Genomic DNA, 17,433 nt, shown 5'->3' on the forward strand with positions numbered 1-17,433 from the left:
ACTAGCATTTGTATGAGTGTTTACCATATGCCAAGTATATGTATATATGTAACTTTGTAAGATAAGTAATATGATTAGCCCCATCTTAAACACAAGGGAAGTAAGTCATACAGAGGTTAAACAATTTTCCCAAGGTCACACAACTGGGAAGTGGTGGAGTCAGGGTTCAACCCCAGGCAGTCTGTCCAATAGCTTGTTGGGTTTTTGTTTGTTTGTTTGTTTTGAGATGGAGTTTCACTCTTGTTGCCCAGGCTGGAGTACAGTGGCGCAATCTCGGCTCACTGCAACCTCCACCTTCCAGTTTCAAGCTGTTCTCCTGCCTCAGCCTCCCAAGTAGCTGGGATTACAGGCACCTGCCACCACATCTGGCTAATTTTTGTATTTTTAGTAGAGATGGGGTTTCACCATGTTGGCCAAGCTGGTCTCGAACTCCTGACCTCATGATCTGCCTGCCTCAGCTTCCCAAAGTGCTGGGATTACAGGTATGGGCCACCGCGCCCGGCCTGGTAGTTTGTATTCTTAATCACTAGGCCACACTGTCTTCTGGGATTATTTTAATTGTGCCTAAAAAGCAAAGACTCTCCATGTGTGGGAAAAAAAAAAAAAAAAAAAAAAAAAAACAAAGCAAACACTGTTTGTAGAAGAGAATCTCAGCCATGGAGTCCCACTCACTCACTCAATGAGGCATATCAGAACCTGAGCTGGACAATGCAGAAGAAAAATGTTTACTTTGAAAGAGATCTTTCAATTACTTGGGAGTAAAGGTCTTAAAAGGGCTACAAATACTAACCTAGAGGATGATTTTATGTAGTATAAGCATTTCCAATATTTTTTCTCTTTTTAAAAGTTGACTGAGCACAGTGGCTCACTCAATTCCACCACTTTGGGACACCGAAGAGGGTGTATCTCTTGAGCCCAGGAGTTTGAGACCAGCCTGGGCAATATGGGGAAACCCCATCTCTACAAAACAACAACAACAAAAATTAGGTGGGCATGATGACGCGCACCAGTGGTCCCAGCTACTTGGGCGGAGGTGGGAGGATCACCTGAGCCTAGGAGGTCAAGGCTGCCATGAGTTGTGATTGTGCCACTGCGCTCCAGCCTTAGTGACAGAGTGAGACCCTGTCTCAAAAAAAAAAAAAAAAAAGACATTTTTTAATTCATCCTTCTGTTGTTAGCTTATTCAGAGCAATGGTAAATTCAAGTTGTGATAATAAGGGACGATAGGGTTGGTTTTTTGTTTTCGTTTTTTGTTTTGTTTTGTTTTGTTTTTTTGAGATGGAGTCTCCCTCTATTGCCCAGGCTGGAGTACAGTGGCACAATCTCGGCTCACTGCAACCTCCTTCTCCTGGGTTCAAGCAATTCTCCTGCTTCAGCTTCCCGAGTAGCTGGAATTACAGGTGCGTGCCACCACACCGGGCTAGTTTTTGTATTTTTAATAGAGACGGGGTTTCACCATATTGGCCAGGCTGGTCTCGAACTCCTGACCTCGTGATCCACCCACCTCGGCCTCCAGAAGTGCTGAGATTATAGGCGTGAGGCAGATGATAGGGGATTTTATAGCAGCAAGCTGAAACTTGAAGTTTCTGGACCTTAGGATCTCCCACTCCATTAAAATATTTCATCAACCAAAATGCTTTTATATTACTGATGTAGAGCAATGTAGTATTGTATTTTGGGAGATAGAAGATTATTAAGAATGGGAGAGTTATTTCTGTGTAAATAAAACTCTATTTTGGTTATCTTTCATCCTTTCAAATTTTTGAAAGTAAAATTTTAATCAAATGCGTGTGAGTTCCTTTTTTTTTTTTTTTTCTTTTTTGAGATGGAGTCTTGTACCTCAGTCTCCCAAAGTACTGGGATTACAGGCATGAGCCACCATGCCCAGCCCTGTGTGTTTTTCAAATTGATTTTTAATAGATTTTTCATGCCACACTCCTTCCTTCTTTCCTCTATTTTTTTTTCTGTCTACTCGCACTTAAATTTGGGTTTCAAAATACTCCCCCAATCTGATATTTAAATGTTTAAATAACAAGAGAAAGACATATCATTGTAATGTAATTCATAAGTAATATTTTTTTCTGATTTTTTTTCAGTATTTATTTGCTGGTCTAAACATCGTGTTCTACTGACTATACTATAGAATTTTTTTAAATGTTTTTTGTTTGTTTTTTTGTTTTTTGTTTTGTTTGTTCATTTTTTTGATACGGAGTCTCGCTCTGTCACCCAGGCTGGAGTGCAGTGGTGTGATCCCAGCTCACTGCAACCTTCACCTCCCGGGTTTGAGCAATTCTCCTGCCTCAGCCTCCCAAGTAACTGGGACTACAGGCGCACGCTGCCACGCCCGGCTAATTTTTTTGTATTTTTAGTAGAGACAGGGTTTCACCGTGTTAGCCAGGATGGTCTCGATCTCCTGACCTCGTGATCCACCTGGCCTCCCAAAGGTGGGATTACAGGCTTGAGCCACTGTGCCAGGCCTTTTTTTTCGAGACTGAGTCTCACTGTGTCACCCGGGCTGGAATGCAGTGGCACCATCTCGGCTTACTGCAACCTCTGCCTCCCGGGTTCAAGCAGTTCTCTGCCTCAGCCTACCTAGTAGCTGGGATTACAGGCACCTGCCATGCCCAGCTAATTTTTGTATTTTTAATAGAGACAGGGTTTCACCATTTTGGCCAGGCTGGTCTTGAACTCCAGACCTTGTGATCCACCCGCCTTGGCCTCCCAAAGTGCTGGGATTACAGATGTGAGCCACCGCGCCTGGCCTGAAATGTTTTTATGATGGTATGCATCATTATAATTTTCAAACCCCTAGTAAGTAACCAACACTCATTTTGCCTAAACCCAAAGTAGCAACGGGGGCCCCTTTAAGAATGACAAGTGGTAGACCCTGGCCAAAGATAGCAAATCATCTTAGATCTTTCAGAAATAACAGGTGAACTTTTCAAAAGACATAGTAGATTGGACTCATGTCTACTTCCTGCTCTCCTAAAACCCCCATAAAATAACAGTAAATGGGTTTTTAAAAGTGTAAACCCACAAGGATGAGAACAGCCTGAAAGACAATGGCAGCAAAAGTTGGGAAGTTGGAAAAAAGAACGAGCAGTAAATAACATAACAGAACCCCAAGCCAGCTGTGGGAAAGCCAACCTTGTACCATAGAACTTCCAAAAGTCTGGCAGCATCAGCACCTGTGGAAACGAGGTTGAAAGCATTACTAAACTTGGGAAGACTGGTTGAAATCTGTTTAAGAAGAACGCAGATACCCCAACCCCTACCCTATATCCCACAGCTGGGTAATTATTTTTCCCTACCCTGGCAAACATTGGAGGCTTACTCTGGAGAGGGAAATAGGGGCTGTATGGACTGAGGAACAACAGATACAACTGAGGCAGAGGTCCCATAATGAAAACAGCATGGTGAAGTGATGTCAGTGTGCTGAGTGCTAAGATTCCCAGCCCTCTTATTTCACTGGTTACCGGAAAGCTAGCAATCGGGCCTTCACTCTCTAAGCAGGAAATCAGAGGATCTTTCTTTGGGGAAGCAGGTGAGTTTAAGAGAAGAGACCAATTTAAATGGCCCAGCCAAGATAATCCTCAGTGAGGGTAAACAGGCAACAGACTCCACTCATAAACTGAGAGCTTTTAATCAGCCGTTCAGTCCTGTATCTGTAAATGTGATGGAACAACAAAGAATATCAGATAACTAATAATCCAACAGACCTGAACTCTTGAAAGATAAAGACTAAAGCAAACACAAGAAGGTGACATGGAGGACCAGACTACACAGGGCAAGGTCTGCTTCTAGAATTCCTAATGGTACATGGGGGTTCATTAACCTTTTTCTCTCCTCTTGCAAATGTTTAAAAATTTCCATTATAATTTTAAAAACGTATTATAAACATAAGATATTGTAACAATAAAACAATAATAGCATACTATTAAAAAGAAACACTCAGAACAATAAGAGCTCTTAAAAATTAAGAAGACCTGAGTGTGAGCAATTTATTAATTTATAAAAAGAAAAAAAGTAAAAAAGCAAAAATAAAATACAATAAAGGAAATTAAAATGCCGTAAAACATTTAGAAGTTAAATAAGAAATCTCCCAGAAAGGAGGTCAGAAAGATAAGAGATGGAAGAAAATGATTTTTAACCTTGAATCCTATATCTAACCAAACTATCAACCAAGTTTGAGGACAGAAAAAAGACATTGACAGACATCCAAGATTTCAAGTGCTCTTTCTCAAGAAACTGCTAGAGGATGTCCTCATCAAAAGTAATCAGTGAAAGAGAAAGACATGAGGTATAGTTAACATTCTGTTCGATTTAGGAGTGCAGGGACTCACCGGGACAATGGTGAAGGGACCTCCTAATGTGAGACTACAGGCAGCATCTGGGTGAAATTTCTTTAGGAAGGTGAAATTGAAAGGATGTCTGATGCAAGGGGATTGCTTAGGAGAAAGATTTAGACCACACGTCTGCCTGCCCTCTGCCTGTTTTTTAAATAAAATTTTATTTGAACACAGTTACTGTGTATTGTTTATACATTGTCTCTGGCTGCTTTCATACTACAAAGACAGAATTGAGTAGTTGTGACAGAGATAGTATAGCTTGTGTCAACTTTAAGTAAGATTCAGGAAATATGTCAAATGTAGAGATTATTAGAGCACAAAGCTTGAGGACAGCCACCCAGGAAGCATAGATTCCAAAAATTGGAAGTCAGTATTCCAAAGTGTAGAAGTTTGGGGTTGTTTATATAGACAAGGTTTAGGGAAGCTTAACGAAATTTCAACACCTTTCTACATAAGGTTTAATGCATAGTTACAGTGATCTGATTGGGCAAGGTGGTCTTTTTCTTTCCAGAAAGGTATATTTAGCATTCCACACCGAAGGTGTCACCATCATGAGGTCTTTTGTATCATCTGGTCTGAGTTAGGTACAGGACAATAAAGGAGGTGGTTAATCTATAACAAAGGTCAGAGATTAGAAGGGCAGGAGGTCTGATCTTTGGTGTCTCCTAGTCATTTACAGAACAAGAACAATGAGGAGGAGAATTAATCTATAAGAAGCAGAAGTTGCAACTACATGCTACGTGACTCAGATCAAGGTCACATCTCTCTCAAGATTTAAAGTGTTTTAGGGATTCCAATAGCTTTTATTTATTTATTTTCATACTTGCAAAGCGTAGAATATTTTCTATTTGACCCTTTAAAAAAAACTTATAGACCTGATTTAGAGCATTGATTATAGACAGTTGCCTGAGAGCTTGTGGTTGAATTTGTTACATGTACGTGGAAAATTAAGCAAAATGAAAAATGATACATAATTGCTCAATCCAGGGAAAATAAAAAATTGGTAAAGAAAGGAAAAGTAGCCATGATTTACTCCGTGGCTTAGCAATGAATATATTTACATGATTATATTAATATAAATGCCTAATATTGAGCTAACTGAAATTACAACTGTATTGGAAAGATGGGAAGAATGTGCATATGTTATCGGAATAGGAAGAGGAAAGAACTTCATCCTCATCTTCCATAGTGGGAAGTCAGTAGAGAAGGCCTAAAACAGAAGAAGCATGATGATAAATACCAAGATAATCAGCTGAAAGAGGTGATAATTCTGGGTAGGGCAGAAATGAAGGGAAGAGGGACAGGACTCCCATTTTTCATACAAATATGTTTTTTGCTGACTTTTTAAACTGTGTGCCTTTATACCTTTGATAAAGGGGACAAAATAAAATCCCCCACTAAATTGGAAAACAAAAAATAAAGCTAGTTTTCAAGGTCAGCAAATACGTAGTCCTCATGCTGCCTGTCCCCTCTCAGTCCATGGGTATCATGAATCACAATAGTGCTTCCTGGTGAGTTAGGACATGGTCTCAGATCTTGAGAATAGTGTTCCAGTAGCCACTCCAAACCAGTAAAAGTTACCCCTATTCATGAAAGCAATTTCTCTGATACGACTAATATTACCAATTTGGGCTGAGTCTCTGTGCTTCTCAGACTTTCCCACCAAAAGAACATTGCCTGACATTTAACTAAATGACTGAACATCCTGATTTAACTGCATTTTAAAACTTCGTCTGTTCTAAATACCATTTCTACTTAAACCCACAAACATGGGAAGACATAGTTATTCTCTGTAGTTATTCATAGATATAAGATAATTTAATAGTATGTTTTCAGCATCTAACACTGGACCTAACATAGTAGGCTAGTAAATGTTTGAATGAATGCATAAATGAACTCTGTTGTATAGTCAACAATTTTTAATAACCAAGATACCTGAAAAGCTGAAGAAACCAACCCTTGCTAAAGCAGAAGATGATAACACAATTTTATTCAGCTTTTCATCATAAGTTGTGGTTCTGAATAATTTTGACTTCTGATTTAAAGTAGTTTTTGTTCTTTTCTTCTAACCCTTAAAAGGATCTTTCCAATTAAAGATGTACCCCTGGAAACTGATGACCTTACCACTTGGCTCTATCAACGGTTTGTTGAAAAAGAAGACCTCTTATCACATTTTTATGAAACAGGTACACAGTAACCTTTAAATAGTTGCTAAATTATAGCAACAATAATGGAAGCCTCTCTTAAAGAAAGCTGTTTGCATATTAGATCTTGAAACTTGAAAATGCACTCCGTAAATTGCTTGTGAGAAGCAAATCCCCTCATGAATCAGCTTACCCTGAGGATTATCAGTAAGGACAAAGACTATTTGAAATGCTGAAGAGTGTTATCACGATGACCTTAGGTAATATTGCTCTATGAAGTGATCTAGCATTCCTTTCCAGAAACGAATTTAAAGACATCTGTTTACTTTGTATTTCTTTATTATCAAAAAAAAAAAAAAGATATATTTCATAAAGTATATTGCCTTTTGAAAATAATGTCAGTGTTATACAACTACTTTTTTGACAAAAAACAATTTGTAAATAGAGGAATCAGCATAAAGTATGCTATTTCAGAAATTATTTCATGTCAATCTCACATAATCCTGGGTCCTGACCACTGTGGGAATCTCTAGGGATCCAGCAGAGACGAGGCAGCTAGAGTGCCTGTTCTCATGCAGATTATATTCCAGTGGGAGACATGGCAAAAACGTCTGCAGAAAGAAAGAGAATCGGGATCATGACCAATTGGGAAAAGTTCCAGGAAGGAAATAAACAGAGATGGGAAGGGGAGTATTTTTTCTGATATGGAAAGGATGCACATGAGCCAGCTATTCACTAAGTGGAGGAGGAGAACATTGCAGGCAGAGAAAAAGCAGAGGCTCAGATGCAAGAAGGGGCTAGGTAGTATGGAAATTGTATTTCAAGTAAAATCTCTCCTCTGGGGCCCTGGAAAGTCACTGAAGGTGCTTTAACACACACATGTACAACTCTAGTTAAGCTAATATTCAACTTTTATTCCAGGAGACCTACCGCTACAGAGTAAAACAAGCTAATATTTCTATCTTGTCTTTTAGGAGCTTTTCCACCTTCCAAGGGCCATAAGGAAGCTGTTTCCAGGGAGATGACCCTCAGCAACATGTGGATATTTCTCATACAGTCTTTTGCATTTTTGTCAGGCTATATGTGGTACAACATCATTCAGTATTTTTACCATTGCCTGTTTTAGGAATTGACGTGGACTTGTCAAGGTCACCATAGGAGCTGAGACTTTCTTTCATAAGTGTGCATTATTTTACATGTGCAAATCAGAATATATTTAAAAAAAAAAAAGCAAAAGAAATTCAATGGATGGATTAATATTTATCCCCCTTTGGGATATTTTAAAACTCTACTAAAATGAGGATTAGTAATATAATGACCTGCTAATATATTTTAAGAACATGTTTTAAAAAGATACACTCTATCACATATTTAAGCAAACATCACATTTGGAGAAGAGGAAATCATAAAATCATCCTAGAAGACTATCTGAGAGAAATTCTGTTGCCACCAGTTACACTTGACAATTTAGTTGAAGCTCAGAAAGGTATATTCATCCCTCTTACCTGTAGTCTATATTAGGGCAGTACTCTAGAACGCCCACATTTCCACCAACTCAGTAACCTTGAGGGGAGCTGGTTGGCACCTCGCGAAGAACTCTTTCCCTGTCATTTGCAGTAACAAACTCCAGTCTTCAACAGCTAACTGAGGTACATTGTTGACATTCTCTGGGGGAAAAGCAGTGTCCACTGGACCCCTTCTGGTACTGGATGTGTTCTTTACAAAGGCTAGCTCGATCCAACACTGTGTTTACATGCACTCGTGCTTTTCCTTATCTGATTTCTCATTTTGTATCAGAGGCATATCATAAATTGGTAATTTTACAAAATGCACTTTTTTGAGATGCAGATATAGCAAAGAATTAGTAATACAGCCTGAAAACAAATGGGAGCATAGCAGTGTGTGAGGTTCTCGAGAACTGTCTTGTCTCTGTGTGTTTATTTGCCTGCCGATGCTCTCCAGCACCATCCTGCCTTGGACACCACCCTGACGTGATGCCTCTATTGCAGCTCAGAGGCTTTATTTTTTCCATTTTGACATTGGCACTAAATGCATTTGGGGATGGTTGAAACAAATTAATATACAACATTTAAATGATCAGTTTAAGGGGAAATAGGCTAGTTTATAGAAAAGTAAGAGCTAGTGGCTTATAATGGTGACACGTTCTCCTGTGGCACCCCAAGGACCTGTGCAGACAGTGGTCTGTTGAATCATCACATCAAGGAGCTGCCCCTGTCAGGGTGAGTGTAATTAGGAAAGAGACCAGCACAAAAGGCTCCCCCAATCTCTTCCAGTTGCTTTTTCTTTTCTTTTTTTTTTTTTTTTTTTTTAAGACAGAGTCGTACTCTGTTGCCCAGACTATAGTGCAGTGGCATGATCTCAGCTCACTGCAGTCTCTGCCTCCCGGGTTCGAGCGATTCTCCTGCCTTAGCCTCCCGAGTGGCTGGGACTACAGACACCCACCATCGTGCCCTGCTAATTTTTGAACTTTTAGTAGAGACGGGGTTTCACCGTGTTGGCCAGGCTGGCCTCGAACTCCTGACCTCAGGTGATCCGCCTGCCTCGGACTCCCAAAATGCTGAGATTACAGGCGTGAGCCACTGCGCCCAGCCTCCAGTTGCTTTTGAAGAGGATAAAGTCAAGTTTCTATTTCTAGAAAACATTTTTTAGAAATACATTGCTATGTTTGTACAATTTACCTCATAAGAGAACCACACCCTTCTCCAAAAGTGCTGGTACTGCATCAGTGAGATGAGTAGGGTTTTTGTTTGGGATTGTAAGACTATTAAGATCCTAGTAAGTCAGTGGTAGTTTACTGTGATATGAGCGTTGTAGATTCCCCCGTTGTCACTAATCACACAGATAACAATTTTGAGAAGTAGGCTATTAAACAAAAAAAGGTTAATGTTTTCTATTTTTAAATAAACCAAAAACACAGAGAAGATATGAGTTTTCCCCAGTTATGTGGGAAAGGTAAAGCAACACCAAATAAAAGCCCAGAGCAGCTTCATATTTAGGATAGCTCAGTGCGTATGTGAAAGAGAATGATGCATTAACTGAAATACCTCATTGAATATTATACTACCACTGGTAAAATGCAGAAGACAGTGTTAATGTGTTTGGTTTGGGGACTGGTTGTTATAAAATGCAATTTTTTTGAAATCTAAGCATTTCATTATGTGTTCTACAGTGACAGTGAATAAGTGAAACCAATCTCAATTTAGAGGTATGGATGATGACAGAAAGCCCAATAGAAGCTTAATGATGCTTCTGTTTGAGGCCCAGCAAACACCACTAAATTACTGGATGAAATGAAATTGTTCACTTGAGGGATTAGTCAACCATCTGGGGGAGAAGTTGCTTACTGTCAAATACAGCGTGCACAGTCCTAGCTGACAGACCTTTTCCTCATTGCTACAGCAAGCCACAGGGTAGAGTGACCAGTTCTCCTATCCAAAAATAAATGCGAACATGCATACATAAATGTGGCTGAGGGCCACTTTTGACATCACTGTGCTCCAAAGGAACATGATATTGTTAAATATACTGTACACATTAAACTATCCTATAAGATGCTTTACTTTTCAGGTGCAGTATCATTTTCACAGTCTCCAGGGTGGCAAATACCAATAGATATGTGAGTTAATTTTTGAAAATATTTTTGTGAGTTGTAAATAGATGTGTATTTGATGTGCCCTATCCCTCTTTGATTATTTAACATGTTCTCTCTCTTCTGTTTGCAAAATATGTTTGAAAGCATTGGTAGTGCTTTCCTTATCAGTAACTGGAGTTCTTCTGCTTGCACTAGAGAAGGTAAAGAGAGAATCAGTGTTCTTATATGGCAATTTGGGGAAGCAGCAATATGCCACTGTACAAAACTGAAGAAAAATTCCTAATTTGTACTTTGTGAAGGGAGATGAAAGGACGTTTAAAGTGTATATATTTTGTCAAGAGGAAAAAAAATAAAACTATGCCAGTTTTATATCAGTAGCTTGTAGAAGCTCAGCTCTTCTTGGTCTTGGCTAGACTGCCTAGATTCCCACGGCAGACAAGGTTGAGAATCCATTACTGGAATCTTGGTATTGATGAGTTACAGTGATTGGAGATCTGCATGACCACAGGCAGGTCCAGTCACTACAAAAGTGACCAAGCCAGCAGGTCACCCTTAACTTCAGAAACAATTATTGGTGGTGAACTATACTTAAATGGCAGAGAGACCTATAAGTAACGGAAAGTAAAGAAAAATTACAGAACGGAAAATAATGTGTTGGGTAAGCAAACAAACTCATTGAGAATTCCAAAAGTATATTAAAAAAGAAGATAGCTGTGAGTTCAGATCTATCATATTAGTCTTTAATATTACAACCAATCCTTAACTTTCCACTGTAAAGGAAGGATTACTAGATTAATTAATTTCTGGATAGATAATCTGGTAATAAATGATAGGTAAATCAAAAATTACTTTTATTTAGGAGTTTGAATTCTTATTCTCATCAGACTTATTTTTTTTTCTAGGGATGCTTACTAATTAAATGGTTTAAGTTGTTTCTTAGGGTTTTTTGCCTATATATTTATGACTGTGTTAATGAGTAGTGAAATTATATGGAAAGACAAACAGCTATCAGGAAGAGTAAATACAGAAGCCTGAATAATCTATGGGTTAGAAAAGCATCCCTGAATAATCAATAGTTGACAGTATTGGCATTGTTCTCAAGCCTTTTTATGAAAATGAAATCTGAAATCACCAAATGTAAACCTGGGAGCATTATTCGAGCATTACTGTCTTGGATTCATGTTACGAATGCCTCTTCATTCTTTGCTCATGTTGCTCACTTCTTGTGGATTTGTCTGAGTGTATTTTGACAATCACTTCCCTAAAGACTCTTCTGAACTAGTTGGACCTGGCTAATCATACAGAGTAGCCTTTAATCATGGATAGTCTTCTTGGATTATTTTTATATTTGAAAAGAAAATGTTTTATTTGCACTACTGAGTAGGAAGAGTTAATTGTTTTTTTGTTCTTTTTTTGAAGTCATTACACAGGACTTTACTCCAGAGTTACCATTATGAGTGTGTTCAGCTCTGGTCCACAGAGGATGGATAAAAATGGTTTATTAGGTTCTTTTGCTCTGCAGTGCTATGAGCCTTATATCTGTTAACATGAAGAACAGAGTCAAAAGCAGCAGTGGGCAGCAGGAAGGGTAGAGACTAATATGTTTGGGACCAAAACCATCTAAGTTAGAGATTTCCAGATCACAGAGGGGCTGGGTATTCTCTGGAGCAGTCATTGGTTGGTGCTTTATTGTAATCATTTTGCACCACTCCCCAACAATTAGGAACTGGACCCTGGGAATAAGCTGAGGGTGCTGAACTGTTGGGGAAGGGTGACTGTAGCCATATGGGAGATAAAATATGGGTTTTTCTGCAAAATTTCCATCTGAGGGTTTTTACATTTAATATTTTTTTAAGACAGTTTAAAGAGCAAACGTTTTTTAAGTGTATTCTAGTTGCAAAGTATGCACACATATCTTGAATGGCTTTATTTTTATTGTGTAAAACTGTTGAACACATGGCTGTGATGCACACATTCTTTACGTGTAAGGAGTCTATGCATTTTACAGTAACTTATTTTATGATTGAGTGATGAAACAGTTATACATTCAACTGCCATTATTTTTATTAAGTGCTTTCATTTTCTTTACAATTATTACAAAATTGTATTTATTTTATACAGATGGGTTTTCATTTTCCTGATGCTGTAATGTTTACTTCAGCTTGTTGACCTTTCTTTGTGTTATCTGCATGTTGTAACGTGTGATAAGAATGAATGTAAAGGCTGTGGCAACTGTAATTAATTTTTGTAAAGGGCTGGTCACACGTGGATCTGGTTTATGAATGCATTTGGGGTGATTTTAGTAACCAGATCACCTTTTCAGAAGTTTAGACGTGAACACCAAAAGAAGCGTTTTCTCAACAAAAATTAATAGCTGGTTCTATTTTTTTTAAACCTAGAAAAAATAAAGTTGATTTTTTTCAAGTAAAGTGCTTTTAATTCTTAGTAGTGGGGAGAGGGCATGTGTGTTTTACCAGAGCTATTTGGGCATTAACATCTGCAGGCAGGTACTTAAAGCTCACTGTGGCAGTTGGATGCTGAAAGCAAACTGAAAAACCAAATGAAAAAACATCAGACTTCCTTCTTTGGTTTAAAAATATTTCCCCCTTTCTCCCCATTCTCCCAATCCAGTGGTGTGCTGGTAAATGTTTAGCAGTCCACTCTTCTGGGAAGAAATTATGTATTCAGCTATACATGTTTGTTATAAATTTTGCTGATAGCAAGAACATATAACACAATTAACAAATAATAAGATATAAATACTTTATTGTAAATCCCATATAGCCAATTGATTCTCACAGTATACTTGAGATATGTATGTCCCAAGTATACTGTGTATATATATGATTCAATTTTAATAACCAATGCTTAACAACTGCAGGCAAAATTCTAAAATGTAACCATTGGCTCTTGGGAGCCAGTAGGGGCTGTATCCAGCTCAGGAAAGAACTAAAATGCTTTTTTAAAAGGATGCTTAATTGCTTTTTGCTGAACTACTACAGTAAACCTATGATTGATTGTATTTCAACCATGATTTGAAAAACAGCAGACCGTCCTAATCTAACTCATTTCCCAATGAATTTATTGTCATTCAATCTGATATGTGCTCTACTGTTAAAACTGTTTCTTACCATAGTACATATTAAACTTATTAAGCCGAAACCACTTTTAGCTTTAACATTAGTTGTAAATTTATATGATTCAATTTTAATAACCAATGCTTAACAACTGCAGGCAAAATTCTAAAATGTAACCATTGGCTCTTGGGAGCCAGTAGGGGCTGTATCCAGCACACCACTGCCCCATCCTTTTTTTCTTAACTATTAGTGTTGAATAAACTTCTCATAGTTAATGTACTTGCTGAACTCAGGAAATTCCTATCACTGACCCTGGCAAGGGCTTTAAAGGGTAGGAAAAGCATTAATGTCAGTCCTACACAGCGAACTTTTGATTTTGAAGAATGTGATAGAAAGAAAACGTTTACTGAAATACATGGGAAGCTTGCATATTTCTAAAGTCAGCTTTATACTTTCATTTCTCAAAGCTAAGTAAACTGTGGTATAGGCATCTCTAAGATGTTAGCATTTAAAACATCAATTGTTTAGGTATTTGTAGACCTTATTTGATCCCACTGAAAATTTTAAATATTAAAATATCTTGCACAGTCTACCAAATGAGTTAAATCGTTACCGTTGTGTCTACCTCTTATTTTTCTATCTGTATTTAGGCTGCTGTTTTGGTGAGATTCTAATTTCTTTTTCCCCTGGAACTACTTTCTGTGGAAGACAAGGAACAGACTGGGGACAGAGGCCTGAAAACAAATTGGAGGCACTCAGAGATCTATTGCTGACCAGCCCTATTCCTCATGAGTTGGCGGGGGGGAAGCCATTGTTTTTAATTTCCACTTAATATGAAAATGCTTGTTTTTAAAATGTTTTTTCCTGCTGAACAACTGTATTTTTAAAAGGAAAAAAATTCTCTTTTGGCTCTAAGAAGTCAGCTGTATGAGCAGGCGTGACCATATCATAACATGCTGATATGATAGAAATCAATAAATTTTTACCTCTCAGGATCTGGGTAACCTTGTTCTTAACTCTTAGAGGCTTGAGTAACATAAACCAAGTCTCAACAGTTCAGATCACATAGAAACAGGCACACACATGGAACGTGGGAGGAGGGTTGGCCAACCGCTGGAAATGAGATGGGCCCCTTTCATAATCAGAAAAGCACTCTCTAGTAGGTACAAAGGAAGAAACTGGAACAATGTTTTCTACTGGTGAGCAGGGAGCATATCACAGAGCTCATTTCTGAGTTTTTGCCTGAAAATATTTTAGTGCCCCACTCTAGAATACTTTTTGCCTTTTGGGTGTGGGAGCACTGGAGATGGAGATGGTAAAGTTCTCACTGTTCACTTACCCAAGGCAAGAGAACACTCAGCCATTCTTTGATTGTAGCAGCTGTCTGTGTGGTGTCATTGAAAAAACCTGGCACTAGGATACTTCCCTTAAAATATCAGTGGTTGCATCTTTATTCCTTTGTTTCATTTTTGATGGAAAAACTCCCTGAAAGGGGTCTTACCTTCAGTTTCTTACCAGTGGACACTGTATCAGGAGCAGCTGATGGACATTTGAGGGAAACGCAAATAGGTACCTAGAAGTGGAGAGATCAGAACTTGGAGTGCTAGGAAGAGGAAGCCAGGAGTGTTAGAAGACAAGAGGAAGACCAGAGGCTGCTGTCCACAAACAGGTACACACATCCTTGATACACAAAGACTTCCAAGGAAGAAATCAACTTCCATGAGAACTCTGACCTAAGAGTGCCTTCCCTGGGAACTCACCTGTAAAAGATCCCACCTCCCATTTCAGATAACTGCCCACTTTACGGAGGAAAGGCAAAGGCATACCTTAGCCAGTAGGGATGCCCCTCCAGGGTGACAAACAAAGGGACAATTCAAAATATTGATGACACAGAAGCTTCTTTCAATCAAGGAATCTTAGCCCACAATCAGGCTTTTTGTCTTTCTCTGATTTATGCATGTTTCAGTAAGGACAAAGGATGGCATCAGAAATGGTGCATTTGGGCCTGCATTGGCTCTATTGAATTCTGATATATTTAGTGTGGGACAGTGACAGCAATGGCAGCTCAGGACTCAGAGAAGTAGAAGGTACCAAGACTTCTTATGGCGTAGGTTCAAAACTGGCACAGAGTCACTTTTGGTGCTACATTCCTTTAGTTAATATGTCACAGAGCCAGTCCGGATTCAATATGGGAAGGTCTATAAATGGATAGAATACTATCGAATACTGAGAGGCATGTTTCATTGGGAGCTGTCTTTGAAGATCAGCTACCACAGTTAAAAAAAAAAAAAAAAAAAAAAAAAAAGAATTCCTAAGCTATTTGAATAAAGAACACTAGATGGGTCTAAAAGAGTTCTTGCCCTTTGGCAGGCTTGCCCATAATTTCCATTAGTTAGAAATATTTTGAGTTCCCAAATACTTTAAGAGGATTAGATTTGTTGATCCATCCCTCATACATGTAAGTCACATTAATCAAATGGACACCTAGCTAAAAGAATAGAGGTTTTGTTTGGACGTAATCTTTATATTATTTTTGGCACCGATTGATGCATGACTCATTGGCCCTTAGAATTTCAGAGCAAGTAGTCACCTTGTTTTGGGTTGCAGGTTTCATTCTGATACAATTTTGGTACATTGCTGGTAGCATCAAATGGCTACTTAGTAAAATTGTGGGGACTAGAACCAGCTTTCTTTTATTTGCATTCATATATTTTCCCTAAAATGGCATATTGCTTTGGTTCAGATTTATGTATTTCATAAATAAGAGTTAAATCTAAAGGAACAAGTATACTTGTTAAAAGGGTGATGGATCGAGAAGCTAAAGCTTCCATAACATCCTTATCCTCAATTTTAATAACCCCAAAACCCCAAAAGATAATTTTTATTAATGTTCCTCTCAGCTGCTGCAGAGATACAATTAACCATGAAAAAAGTCCAGAAATTAATTATTTTTATTTTTTTGGATGTGGAAGTGAAGTGCATTTAAAAACTTTTGCCCTATATAGTAGAAGATAAAAAGAACATTTTTATGTTAGACCAAAGGGGATACAGATTTCAATCTCATAACAGTTTCTTTCTTTTCTGAATTCTAGGTGTGAAACTAGAATGGGTAATGAGTTCTAGGCCACGATTGCCACTAGTGCCAAAATATCCCTCTGTCATGGCGCCGTCAAGTTTTAAGGGCTTGTCCAAGTAGGAGCCCGAGAGCAGCAGAACCAGGGACTTGAATTCGACCTTGGCCCTTTGGCAAGTTTCTTATCCTCTCAACCTCACTCTCCTTATGTGTTAAATGGGAAACGCTTGAAGACTTCCCTTCTTCCCTCCCTTCCTTCCTCCCTTCCTTCCTTCCTTCCTTCCTTCCTTCCTTCCTTCCTTCCTTCCTTCCTTTTCTTTCTTTTCTTTCTTTTCTTTCTTTTCTTTCTTTCTCTCGCTCTATAGCCCAGGCTGGAGTACAGCTGCGCAATCTTGGTTCACTGCAACCTCCGCTTCCCGGGTCCTGGTTCAAGCAATTCTCCTGCTTCAGCCTCCCGAGTAGCCGGGACTACAGGTGCACACCACCATGACTGGCTAATTTTTGTATTTTTAGTAGAGACGGGGTTTCACCATGTTGGCCAGGCTGGTCTTGAACTCCTGACCTCGTGATCCACCCACCTCGGCCTCCCAAAGTGCTGGGATTACAGGCGTGAGCCACCGTGCCCAGCCAAGACTTATTTTCAGTATTAAATGAGATTGTATACAGGAAGCACATAAGACACTGGCACATTATACCAAATGTGCAGTAAGAAAACTGTTTTTATCCCACCCCAACTGGGTTTAACAGAGGATGTAAATTATTCTCATATTGAGATGTGCCTAAACTCCAAGTGATGTGTTCTATGCATACCCAATGCAGTGGTTTGTGCCTATAACCCCAGCACTTTGGGAGGCCAAGGCAGGAGGATCACTTGAGCCCAGGAGTTTGACACCAGGCTGACAGGAGATCAGCCTGGCCAACATGGTGAAACCCCGTCTCTACTTAAAAAAAAAAAAAAAATTAGCCAGGCATGGTAGTGCATACCTGTGGTCCCAGCTACTTGAGAAGCTGAAGCAGGAGGATTACTTGAGCCTGAAAGAATTGAGGCTGCAATGAGCTGTTATCATGCCCTAGGTCCCTTGGGTTTCTAAGTTAGATACATGCAATCAGCATACCCAAATCCTTAGCCCTGCACTGTCAGACTATATTTAATATATCTAAGGCTCTAGACAGCAGT

General features: G+C 38.9%; 1 protein-coding gene across 2 annotated transcripts in view; it reads left to right on the forward strand.

The window, feature by feature from the left end:
* The window catches only part of LPGAT1 (lysophosphatidylglycerol acyltransferase 1), a 94,907-nt gene extending 80,729 nt beyond the window's left edge, over positions 1 to 14,178 (forward strand). For both annotated transcript variants that reach the window (XM_007988511.3, XM_007988514.3), the window contains 2 exons: positions 6,429 to 6,535; positions 7,468 to 14,178. In XM_007988511.3, the coding sequence (XP_007986702.1) occupies positions 6,429 to 6,535; positions 7,468 to 7,619 (259 nt within the window). In that variant the 3' untranslated portion in view covers positions 7,620 to 14,178. The remainder of the gene's footprint in view (positions 1 to 6,428; positions 6,536 to 7,467) is intronic.
* Positions 14,179 to 17,433: the final 3,255 nt, after the last annotated feature.

The sequence above is a fragment of the Chlorocebus sabaeus genome, chromosome 25 (assembly GCF_047675955.1).
Source record: "Chlorocebus sabaeus isolate Y175 chromosome 25, mChlSab1.0.hap1, whole genome shotgun sequence".
Lineage (NCBI taxonomy): Eukaryota > Metazoa > Chordata > Mammalia > Primates > Cercopithecidae > Chlorocebus > Chlorocebus sabaeus.